The sequence below is a fragment of the Anarhichas minor genome, unplaced genomic scaffold (genome assembly GCF_050575085.1).
Source record: "Anarhichas minor isolate MPS153535 unplaced genomic scaffold, ASM5057508v1 ptg000024l, whole genome shotgun sequence".
Taxonomy (NCBI): Eukaryota; Metazoa; Chordata; class Actinopteri; order Perciformes; family Anarhichadidae; genus Anarhichas; species Anarhichas minor.
Window position 1 is genome coordinate 15,420,041 of NW_027466470.1, and position 12,694 is coordinate 15,432,734.

General features: G+C 41.9%; 1 protein-coding gene across 1 annotated transcript; it reads left to right on the forward strand.

The window, feature by feature from the left end:
• Positions 1-8,827: 8,827 nt before the first annotated feature.
• On the forward strand, positions 8,828-12,421 carry LOC142956057 (glutamate-rich protein 6-like). The gene is given in 12 exon segments (XM_076097358.1): positions 8,828-8,846; positions 8,996-9,054; positions 9,201-9,329; positions 9,429-9,521; positions 9,604-9,815; positions 9,946-10,007; positions 10,134-10,324; positions 11,262-11,344; positions 11,480-11,632; positions 11,827-12,052; positions 12,144-12,351; positions 12,354-12,421. Coding segments are annotated over 12 exon segments (1,503 nt in total).
• Positions 12,422-12,694: the final 273 nt, after the last annotated feature.

The window sequence follows — 12,694 nt, forward strand, 5'->3', positions numbered from 1 at the left end:
ATAAAGCCAAATTGTAGTGTTTAAACAGATATTAGAGCAAATTAATCTGATCACTTTACCTTGTTCCACTGCAAACTGCGAAACTCCTGGTCCCACTGCACTGAACTTCATCTTGTCCCCACCACACTGCAGAGAGGGAGACATGAGCCTCCAGGCCGCTTCTCTGGAACTGGCATCCTGCACTTGACCTTCTGACCAGCCTGAATGAGATTACATTTTCTTTATTTTTTTTTATTTTGCAGGAACTGTAAACTGAGTACTTTAAAACATTTTGCAGTCCAGTCAACAAATAGAAATGTAACCGAACCAAACTTTCATTCAATACAGTAAGGATCTCAAAGATGTTTACCTGTAAAGTCCGCTTGATAAGCAGCTGCATGCTCCGTAGAAGAGTTTGAGGACGGCTTCTTGGTTGCGTCAATGACTTGTGACTCGAGGCCTGAGCCTTTCTTAAAGACTCTCCCGAACACAATTTCCCCCTCTTGGACACCTATCGTTTTGGATAAGTCAGCTTCTTTTCGCCCTTCTCGTCTTCCTTTTTTCTTCAGTCGATAACAGTCTATTGTTTGCACCAAACAACACATCAAAAGAATGGCTGCAGCTAAGTAAACGGCAGCGTTTTTCCTTCTTCCTTTACACATCATTCTGTTACACGTGACTTCTGGAAATGCTAAGAACTGACAACTTCTGCTTCGCTGCAGCTATTTGTTCTGTGATATTCTCTCCGAAAACCAATCAAACTCTGCGAAATTGATTGCTCTCTAATCACCTGCCATTGGTTCCACCTGGGAAATGTCACTGCCACAGGTCACGAGACAAGAAGGTGGGAGGGATGACCTGGGGTACATCCCAAGTCTCTTAATTGCATCCCCGTTTCCCTCACTTGCGTCCTTTCCTTGCGTTTTAGTCCCTCCCACCAGGGATGCATGGAGGAAACCATGCGAGGAGAGATGAACGAGGAAATATGTTTTAAGAGACATGTCACGTCCTTTCCTCAGTTGTGTCACGTGAAGCGACGTCTGTTTCTGATGACGGAGGATCAGCTGATCACAGCTGGATCAGCTGTCAGTCAGCTTTGACAGCAGGAGAGACTTTTGATAAGTTTGTGTCTGTTCACATGATCACTGTACTTAATAATAGTAACTAATAATAATAATAACTAATAAAGGCACACAGTAATCACCACTATAGAGGTGTTTTCTCTCTGTAGCCGTTTACCCCTTTAACAAATGGGTCCCGTTTATAAGCGCAGGACCGATTTCTACGGCAGAATGCGATCGTCATATTTATGAATTATTTGCGTCTGTGCATTTTGAAATTGTGATTGTAACTTCATTATTAAATAACCCAGAATATGATTATTGTTTCCCTTAAATTATATAACTCATCAAACACTCAGGAATGATCTGCCTCACGCGACTGAATGAAATGATGATAAATTATGTAAAAAGTGTTTTGTCTCTCCAGCTCCCTCTGACTTTAATTGTATTCATAATAAAAGTTATTGAGGGAAATATCAGATCATGAAAACACAAATCTTTCTAATAAATGAAGAAAGTTGTTTGTGGTTGTTTTGTTGGTCAGACCTACAATGAACATATATTTAAACCAGACGGTGAATCAGAAACCTAATCAAATATAAAGCTTGAGTTTATTCTGTGATCTGTCTTCACTCTGGTATGAAACTCCAGTCAGTCAGTCCGATCGGCTGCAGTGTCCAATCACATAACTGATGAACAATGAGGGGGCGTGTCGGCCGTTGAAAGACTTCCTGTAAGTCTGTTCTCGTGGTTCCTCGCTCGTGGCTCCTCGGAGATCTCTCCTCCATCCTCGCTCCTCTGAACTAAATAAGAGCTTTGGGACGGCCGTCAATATGGCGGCGCAGAAAAACTTCCGGTTCAAGCGAGGATCGAGGAGCGAGGAAACGACAATTAAGAGACTCGAGAAGTACCCCAGGTTATTATTTAACCCACATGGCCAACTGAGGGAGAAAAGAAGCACAACCACTCTGCCATCTTTTGGATAAATTGTGTTAAAGCATGTGCCACTGAATGTAGTTGGAGAGAGTGTGTAAAAGAGGGATTTTAAACGGAGTGAAAAAGCACATTACTTTACAAAACCTTTCAAAAAATGTTTTAATGAACGCCTAACAAACTGTCGACATTCATCATTATTATTTACATAAGCATTACTTGGTGAAGCTTCAAAATTCAGTCTTGACCTATAAGATAGTGTGACATGACTACGAAAGGAATTGTTTTGTAAGCCAAGAATGGACATGTACTCAGGAAAAAAATGGGAATTTGAACATGTTCAGCGCCATGTCAACAAGGCAAACTCCATCTGCAGAGGAAGCTCTAGAACAGGGGTCTTCAATGTTTTTCAGGCCAAGGACCCCCAAACTGATAGAGATGGAGCAGGGACCCCCGACTATATATATTGTATAAAATTGTGTTTTATATTAAACTGGGCCTAGTGCCGTGTATAAACATACCTCTTTATTGTGCATTCAATACTAAGCTATTCAAATACACAGGTTCATATATTCATGTTTTTATTTTAAACATGTGCAAGGTACAGTGAGTAGGGTGGCTGTGCCACTGCCATTTATAAACCTACCTTGTCAACTGACACCAATAACATTGTCTGTCAATTGCATGTTTTCATTTTAAACAAATGTGGAAACGAAAACGAGTGACAGCCTATTAGTGCCACTGCTATGCATAAACATACCTGTTATCTTGCATACAATACTGAACTATTAAAATAATGGACAGATTCATGATTGGGAAAAAACTTTTTTTTTTCTTCTTTTTTTTTAAATTATCTAATCAACCAAAAATTTCGCGGACCCCCTAGGGGCCCCCTGTTGAAGACCTCTGCTCTAGAACCTCTAATAAATGGACCTTAAGGTGAGATTGTTTTGTTTTATTCTCTCCAAATCCACTGCAACTTTACTGATCTAATTTTGGCATTAGTACCCGTTTGTTTTTCTTTTGATATTTTGCAAAATTTAGAAATACATTTCAAACTCAAATGCATAGCACTGGATAACTAATTTATTCTACGATTTTTTCGTCTTCCTAACTTAACCATATTTATTCTTTTCAGAGAGACTCAAGTTCCTGCAGTATATCTACAGCTTCCTTTATGGCAAAGAAGAAAGGTTTATTCCTGACCAGGTCAGGTGGATGACAGTCCACAAGATGGACGCCTGTGTTTTGAGTAAGTAAGCTGCACATTAAAGGAATAGTTTTTCATTTTGAGAAACGCACAGACGCTTTCTGGTTGACAGATAATATTGATACCACTCTGTAAATATGTAGCTGCAACCAACAGTCTGTTAGCATGAAGATCAGAGATGGGAAAACAGGCTGGCTCTGCACAAAGGAAACAGAATCCAGCGGATCTGAAGTTCACTAATTAATGTTATATCTTGTTTGTTTAATCTGCACAAAAACTCAACTGTTCAAATTGTAATCGTCTTAAACTAAACTAAGATTAACTAGGCTAAGCTAACTGGCGGCTACCCTACAGATATGACTGGCATCTTCACATCTAATTAGCATATTTTTAAATTGTTGAACTACTCCTTTAAGATTACAAAAGTGGCATTCGTGACAAAGTGGTGACAAGCTAAAGTTCACAGCTACCTTCAATGTTCAACTGCTTCAATAGTGTCGAAAATTAAGACTACACATGTTTTCTAGACTCAAATAGACTGTTTTTGATATCACAGGGCAGAACTCGTCCCGGGTCTTTGGCCTTCCGGGAGCCACCGAGAGTGGACGTCAACCAGACCACACAAAGCCAGTATCACACAACCAATGAGATGTAAGGAAGCTCCAGCACCACAGCACTCAACATACTCAACCACAGACTTTCTACACTTTACTGCTTTGATGTAGAGTTCAGTTAAATTAAATTTAAAAAAAGGGGACATGTAAAAATGATCCTGTGTTATGTCACACTTTACCCTCACTGATGTTTGGTTAACATGAATCTTCTTAAGTAGTTAATCTTTTAAAGAGGACAATAGTGTACATTTTTAGGACTGTCGACAAATAATCAAAATGCTCAATTTCGCCAAAAGTAAAGCCCTTCATAGTTATGGACTGTTCACTTCATCCTCACAAACCTAATGGAACTCCTTAAAGCAAGTGTAACAATAACAACATAGTCCATCTACTCAGGGGGTAGTAGCAGGGTCAACAGTACAAATTAACACAACAGGGTCACTTTGTTATTTAAAATATTTATTGGAACAGTTGGGCAGACTAGCCAGAATTAGGGGGATAACGGACAAATTGAAAGGGTTCTTGAGGATGTGATTGAAATTGTTGTGGCGGTGAGGGATCAGTTCTTTGTGGTTGATGTCATTGGAGAGAGATAGCGTGGCAGAATTTGAGGGGGAAAAGGGTGATATGGAGAAGGAAACGGCACATATGCAAACTGCGATGGCTGAGAGTTGGTCTTTTGGCTCGTCACTTCTGAGATGGATATTGGAAATAGGGAGGCAGAAAAGGATATTGAGGAGGAAATGACATGTATGGAATATGCTGTGGCTGAGGTTTAGCCGTGGTTGCAGCTGGTTTTGCAGTCGCTTGCAGAGGCCAAGAGCCGTGCCAAGGAAAGGAATGGTAGAAAGGGTAAGGCAACATCGGGGGAGGAGCTGTGGCTGCTGGCTTTGCAGTGGCAGTTGGTGCAGCTGTTGTGGCTGGAACAGGGTGAGGAAAATAAGAATAATAAGGATGGAAGAAAGGGGGGTATAGTGGAAGTTTTGGGATTTGTTGTTTCTTTGCAGCTGTTGCAGTAGCCTCTGGTACTGATGGGTAATTAGCATAGGGTGGAAAGTAATAAGATTGAGGAATTACGGGAAGTGAATAATGTTGGTTATTCGGCAACTGGGGCACATGCTGGGCCGGCGACTGAATCACCAGCGGCACCTGCTGCACCTGCATCTGCATCTGCATCTGCTGGGGCGGCAACTGGGGCACCTGCATCACCTGCTGGGTCGGCAACTGAAGCACCAGCGGCACCTGCGGCACATTCTGGGGCGGAAACTGGAGCGCCAGCGGCACCTGCGGCACATTCTGGGGCGGCAACTGAAGCGCCAGCGGCACCTGCGGCACATTCTGGGGCGGCAACTGAAGCGCCAGCGGCACCTGCGGCACATTCTGGGGCGGCAACTGAAGCGCCAGCGGCACCTGCGGCACATTCTGGGGCGGCAACTGAAGCGCCAGCGGCACCTGTGGCACATTCTGGGGCGGCAACTGAAGCGCCAGCGGCACCTGCGGCACATTCTGGGGCGGCAACTGAAGCGCCAGCGGCACCTGCGGCACATTCTGGGGCGGCAACTGAAGCGCCAGCGGCACCTGCGGCACATTCTGGGGGGGAAACGGGAGCACCAGCGGCACATGCTGGGGCGGCATCACCTGGGGAGGCATCACAGGGTATGATGGAGGGTACCAGGGATGCTGAGGTTGTGGGTTTTGTGGGGCAGCAGTAGTAGGGGCAGGTGCGCCAGGTTTACGACACCAGAGTGAGATTGGAATCCCCTGCCAATGCAATGGGAGCACATAACTTCCACCCTTTGAGAAGAAAACAAAAATCAGAACCCAAGGTAACAAACTAGTTCAGGTTACACTTTCACAGTAAACTAATTTTTCATTATTGATTATTCTACAAGCCTATATTTGCTGTCAATTAATTTAGTCAAAATCAGAAAATAGTTGACCAATCCAAACCAGCATATACACAGACACTATTTAAATTTAAAGACAAAAAAAATTAATTATATATTTTTTTAAATGCCTGGATTAGCCACCAATAGTCAATTTCCTGCACCGTTCTGGCAGAACTACTGGCATCAAACAGCATTACCTCTTGAACCATGTTGCAGCCATCATAGGGAACCAACATGACGAGCACAAGAGAGTTCCTCAGCATGCTGTAGCCACATGAATAAGGGACATGGGACAGAGGCATTGGAGATGTGTTTTCTGTGGGGAACAAAGGGTTTTTTGCAATCAGCAATAAAGCCCAATTGTAGTGTTTCAACAGATATTATAGCGAATTAATCTGATCACTTTACCTTGTTCCACTGCAAACTGCGAAACTCCTGGTCCCACTGCACTGAACTTCATCTTGTCCCCACCACACTGCAGAGAGGGAGACATGAGCCTCCAGGCCGCTTCTCTGGAACTGGCATCCTGCACTTGACCTTCTGACCAGCCTGAATGAGATTACATTTTATTTTTAAATTTTGCAGGAACTGTAAACTGAGTACTTTAAAACATTTTGCAGTCCAGTCAACAAATAGAAATGTAACCGAACCAAACTTTCATTCAATACAGTAAGGATCTCAAAGATGTTTACCTGTAAAGTCCGCTTGATAAGCAGCTGCATGCTCCGTAGAAGAGTTTGAGGACGGCTTCTTGGTTGCGTCAATGACTTGTGACTCAAGGCCTGAGCCTTTCTTAAAGACTCTCCCGAACACAATTTTCCCCTCTTGGACACCTATCGTTTTGGATGAGTCAGCTTCTTTTCGCCCTTCTCGTCTTCCTGTTTTCTTCAGTCGATAACAGTCTATTGTTTGCACCAAACAACACATCAAAAGAATGGCTGCAGCTAAGTAAACCGCAGCGCTTTTCCTTCTTCCTTTACACATCATTCTGTTACACGTGACTTCTGGAAATGCTAAGAACTGACAACTTCTGCTTTGCTGCAGCTATTTGTTCTGTGATATTCTCTACGAAAACCAATCAAACTCTGCGAAATTGATTGCTCTCTAATCACCTGCCATTGGTTCCACCTGGGAAATGTCACTGCCACAGGTCACGAGACAAGAAGGTGGGAGGGATGACCTGGTCATCATTTAACCCACATGGCCAACTGAGGGAGAAAAGAAGCACAACCACTCTGCCATCTTTTGGATAAATTGTGTTAAAGCATGCGTCACTGAATGTAGAGGCGGATGGAGAGAGTGTGTAAAAGAGGGATTTTAAACAGGGAGTGAAAAAGCACATTACTTTACAAAACCTTTCAAAAATGTTTTAATGAACGCCTAACAAACTGACAGTCACCATTATTATTTACATAAGCATTACTTGGTGAAGCTTCAAAATTCAGTCTTGACCTATAAGATAGTGTGACATGACTACGAAAGGAATTGTTTTGTAAGCCAAGAATGGACATGTACTGAGGAGAAAAATGGTAATGTGAACATGTTCAGCGCCATGTCAACAAGGCAAACTCCATCTGCAGAGGAAGCTCTAGAACATCTAACAAATGGACCTTGAGGTGAGATTGTTTTGTTTTTTTTCTCTCTAAATCCACTGAAACTTTACTGATCTAATGTTGGCATTAATACCCGTTTGTTTTTCTTTAGATGTTTTGAAAAATTTAGAAATAAATTTCAAACTCAAATGCATAGCACTGGATAACTAAATTCACACATTAAAAGAATATAATTGAGATGTATTCAGATTCAGTCGAACAAGATCTGAAATTGTATCTTTTTTTTTTAAACTGGAGCCTTGACATCAGGGGCGTCGTTAGGCCTATAGCCCCCCTAAAATGTTCTTCAGCCCCCCCAAATAATTTGGCATTATTGGATAAAAAAAAAAAACTTTATTAAAAAACTCATTAAATTAAACTATTGTTTCTCACATGGACACGTTATTTATAACTCTAACATGCTACATATGTGTGTGCGTTCTGGTTTGTATGTTTTCTCCCCCTTCAAATTACAATCCAATAGCCTATCATCAAACTTAACGATATATAGTTGACACTGTCAGGTCCATTCTCCATCCATTGTGTGCGGTCCCTTTAAGAATTAGGATTTGGGAGTGACGCGGATATGAAAGCTAGTTTATCCGTCTTTCCTTTACAAGCAGGAAAATTATTTCTCTCTTTATTTGAGAAAAGTTCATATTTGTGTTGTCAAATTTCACTATGACCCTGAAATTCTGTCTCTTGTGTTATCATATACTGAATGCAAGCAAAACTACGGAGCAAAATCACACTATTTCTGATTGAACCAATCTTTGAACTGTCTGAAACAATGGATATCCAAAAACAATTGCCACAAACATGCCACTCCCCTTGGGGCTAAGCCCCCCCTTTCTTTGAATCCTAGAAACGCCCCTGCTTGACATAAAGTCTATGTCTTCTCTGCAGACACATTGATGGCGTATACAGTCAGCACTTTGACAGTATTAATACATAGAAAAAAGTTAATTTTTTTTTATCTTGGCAGATAATATGGCCGACATCTTCTATTAAAAATTCAACATGAGAAAAACATTGTCCATCCACTGTGTTTGAGCAGTAAGCATCACGGTGTAAACACATTGAACCGGGATGAACAATGGAGTTTGGTCTCTATGAAGATGTTGGCTCAACAGTCACCAACCTCCGTGAATGCTAATACGTTTACACATTGCTATTTCATCTCCAAGGTTACTGACAACACCAGCAAGTGTAAAAGATTGAGGTGAGTGCATAACCTTGTGTGTACTTATTATATTGCTTTTTGTAGGTGTGCTATTTTTAATGTAATATATGACACTCAAATTGAGATCTAAAGCCAATATTTTGGAACTCTCAAGTAGATATATTTTTTTGAATTTGCATTTGGAGGAATGTAAACCGCCGGTTTAGAGTCTTTGAGATATTTAACATGTGATTGCTTCCTCATCTAATTACTGTATATATTCATCTTATATCTCAGCAGGAGAGAAACCTTAACACAAGCAGTGAATGCTGACATTAGCTTTCTGAGACGCTGAACGCAACGACTTCACCCCAGTCGGACCAAGAGATGAGGTCCAGCTCTTTAGGTGAATCTGCTTCAAGCACAATTTAAATGGAAACTTTAGAAAATAACTGCAAAGGAAAATCTCTAAGTTCCGATCCTATTCAGGCCAGTGTTTCGTTCTCTCAGTAGGATGATCTAACGATGCAACAATAACTTGTGTTTCACCATTAGATGCTGCTGCTGCTACGTTAAAACAGGATCTCAGTAAGCCACCATCCGTCCTGGACCACGTAAGACGGACCAAGTGGTGGACAAAACACAAATCTATTTTCCTTTTCAGCTCAGGTCTTTTTTGTGTCAATACATATATCATGTGCTACAGTCTACAGTGATTAATTCATTCATTTGATTTGTGTTTTTCTCTGGGTTTGGTAAGAGGATACCAGAGGGCGGTCCACAGTGTGTCAGTGACCCCCCCACCTATTGCATCAGAGCAGCAGGAGTTCTGAGCTACAATCGGGAGTCTGACAACCACAGGATAAACTTAACACCCATTCTTCCAGCGGTACAAAGATCAACTTTCCACTGATTGTTTTAAATTCCCAACTATTTCGGCACGCCTTTATGTTACTGATTCGTGACTCTTTAATTCTATGTGGTCCAGTCCCAGGCCCTGACGGAATACCCAGTGAAATGTGAGTACTGTGGAGAAAAGGCCCGACCTTCCCTGGATCTAACATGGGCACAAGGGCCAGAGGTGAGGAAGAAAGTGCCAATACTAAAACAAATTACCCAAACACACATGACGCACTGCTGACCACCTTGCGTGTTCATCTTAGACAGTGCCTCTCTTCTGCTGTGCCCAGCGGCAGCAGCTGTGTAAGATGCTGGTGAAGCAGAGATGTGTGGTTGAGGGGAGATGTGACCTGAGGACTGGTACGCCAACATCACCGAGAGACGAGCCAGACACAGACATGGACGAGCTTCTCTTCAAAGGCAAGGAGATGGAGGATCACAACAGGTTTATCATGGAGTTACCGGGGGGACTTGGGTACAACTTTTCATCTTAAAATGTCTTTTATCCAACACACAGAAACAAAAATACAGTAAAATGATAATCTTGATGAATAAAACTGCACAGCATTAAAGTCAAGAGCAACGTAATCTGTATTCTTTATTAGAGAACAATCAGAACTGAGACTCTCCGAGGATTACTCAATCCAACTCCCTGTTGCACAACCCTGTGAGTAACGGCTCAGTGAGCAACCTACACATTGACAGCTTTGAATCTATTCAGTCATGATAAACAAACACGAATCTTGAAATAGCTCTGTGGGTCTGATACAGTTTTTGTTGTGCTATTGTTTAGCTGTCCCAAAATCAAAGGTCAGCTCATCCTCAATCCTCAGCTTTCGGCTGTCTTGTCCTCCATTAAAAGGATGCTGGACAGTGTGTCCTTGTAGCGCAACTGAGAAGCACTTGAAAACAAAAGAGGAAGAGGAGGTGTTGGTCCCTTTTTGTGAACACAAGCCACTTCTGTTCGGCATATGTCGTCATCAGGTACCCACAAATCACTGTCATGTCTTCTTTTATTAAAGTCAGTCCAAGGGCCAGTGTTTATAGCATTTAGCAGCATCGAGCAATGTGGTTGCAGATTGCAACTAACTGAATACCGAAGACAGAATACTGAAGACATGAGCTGCTGAGTGCAAAGCCGTGGTAATGCTGCGGCATTTTTCAGGAACTTCAACAGACATTGTTTTAGGAGCAACGAAATTCAGACGACTGCCGGTGTTACCACGGTTTTGCAGTCGGCGGTTCACATTACCGCAGTTTGTTTGATTTGTCCGTTCTGGGCTACTGTAGAAACATGGCGGTGCAAACATGGCGGACTCCATAAAGAGAACCCTCTCCCTATGTAGTTATGAAGGTATCATTCTAAGGTATTGGAAGCTTTCTTAGTTTCAGGTGATTTATGCATTAATGAAAATACAATATTCCATTTCTGCCAATAGATCCCTCTAAATCCTATTCACTTGCCCTTTATTTGAAATATTAACAAATAATCATAATTTCTTTGACTAGAAGTCTACAAATATATATTAATCTATGCACACAAATACACTGCGCACAGGTGGTCAAACTGTGTCTGATCAATAAATAAAACCTGTTTGTAGCTGTTTGTAACAAATGTTGTTTTCTTATTGTAAAAAGGCTAAATATTTCGGATTATAAACATTTATGGCCGGAGTGTTACTCCAGTAATTTAGTATTGTGCTTCCAAAAGGTAGATGAGAGACAGATTTTAACAAGATATCCTCCTGATTTTTAGACCCTCGTATAGGTCAGGCATCCTACATTCCCCACGTGCAGTAGCTTCTTTCATTCGTCTCACTGCGCACGCTAAACGTCCACATTTTGTAATGGAGGCTTTCTGTTATGAATTTGTGATTAACATTAACATTTTCTGACTTTCTTTAATCTTACATGTTCACAGGATGGGGCACAAATTCTACAGAAGTATTATTCCAATGGCATGAAATTTCTTACTGTGTTCCCCGATGGCTCTGCTCAGGTCTTGTATCCACGCACAATGGAATGTTTGTAGATTTGTTTTATGTTATCTTTTCAGTGACCAGGAGAGTGTTAGACTGTATGTGCAATGCAACCTGCACTCTACAATGTGTGTTCCCATCCTTATCTTCATGGTAACAGCTATCCCTCAGGTCTCTTGGCTCTCGTGGTCGTGGTCACAGAGGACAATGGAAGAGTCTGCATAGTGTATGATGACAGCTCCTATCAACCAATCAGAGCCCTGTTCCAGTCTGATGGCAGGGCGACATGTTATCACAGCAATAGAAACATATGGTACAAAGAAAAGTGTTTATATATATCATTTCTTTCATTAAAATGTTTAGAATTTGTATTATATTGGTAATAAAATATTCATTATTTAATCTTTAGGTAAATATAAATCCGGCAAATTGTTTCTATACTAACGGGTGCATCTAATGTATGGTTTAAAAATAACTGATGATTGCACGTGTGTGTTTACGTTGCAGGCTGAGTTTAAACAGTTCAGGCGGTCAGTGTTTGGACGAGGCGGGTGCCAGGGTTCGGCGGTGGAGCTGGAGCAGCCGGGGCGTCCCTCCCACTCCCCTGTACCCCATCTTCCTGTCCCTCAACAAAACTGTTGGGGTTCGAGTCTTCGGGAAGGAACGCGTGTTTGTCTCCTTTCTAGCAAGAGGTCAACAGGCAAAGTTCAGAGTGGGCACCTGCGGCGCTCAGGTGAAGCATTGTTCTGTCTAAATGTTGCAGTGGACAACATTTCCAGTTCTGCGTCAGTAATGTGTGAAAACTTTTTTTTCCCCCCCTCCAGGATGAATCTAAAACAGTCGGGGCGACATCAGGAGCAGCGGAGTTAAAGGAGGACCTGTTTGTGCAGGCAGCCAGGATTAGGATCCACCTGGTCATTCAGCACCTCCACCAGTACCCGATGACGCCATCGCGACCCCGGCTGCAGAAGACCAAACAAGCTCCTCACCTCCACGTAGTCGCCCAAAGGCTTATGGAAGTCAGTGCTGATGTGTGAGTGAAAGAACCTTTATCCATAGGTGCCTTTGCTGTACCACTAATAAAGTACACAACTACAAATAAAAGTTTCTATTTTTTCAACAAATGTCTCAATAGTGAATCTGGGTTATTTACAAGGAATGGGCTCAAAGATGATCTTCATTTCTTTTGTGCAAACTGGATTATATTGCTAACAATTAAACAGCGTATTGAAATAAAGTTGTAATTTACCCTCATGTTACTTCTAAAACTCATAATGAAAGGATGCGACCTTATTATCAGGAATATCTCAAATTCAACAAGTGTGCATGGCCCTGGGACATCACTGTTTTAGTTGTACATTGTACTCGCGCTTAA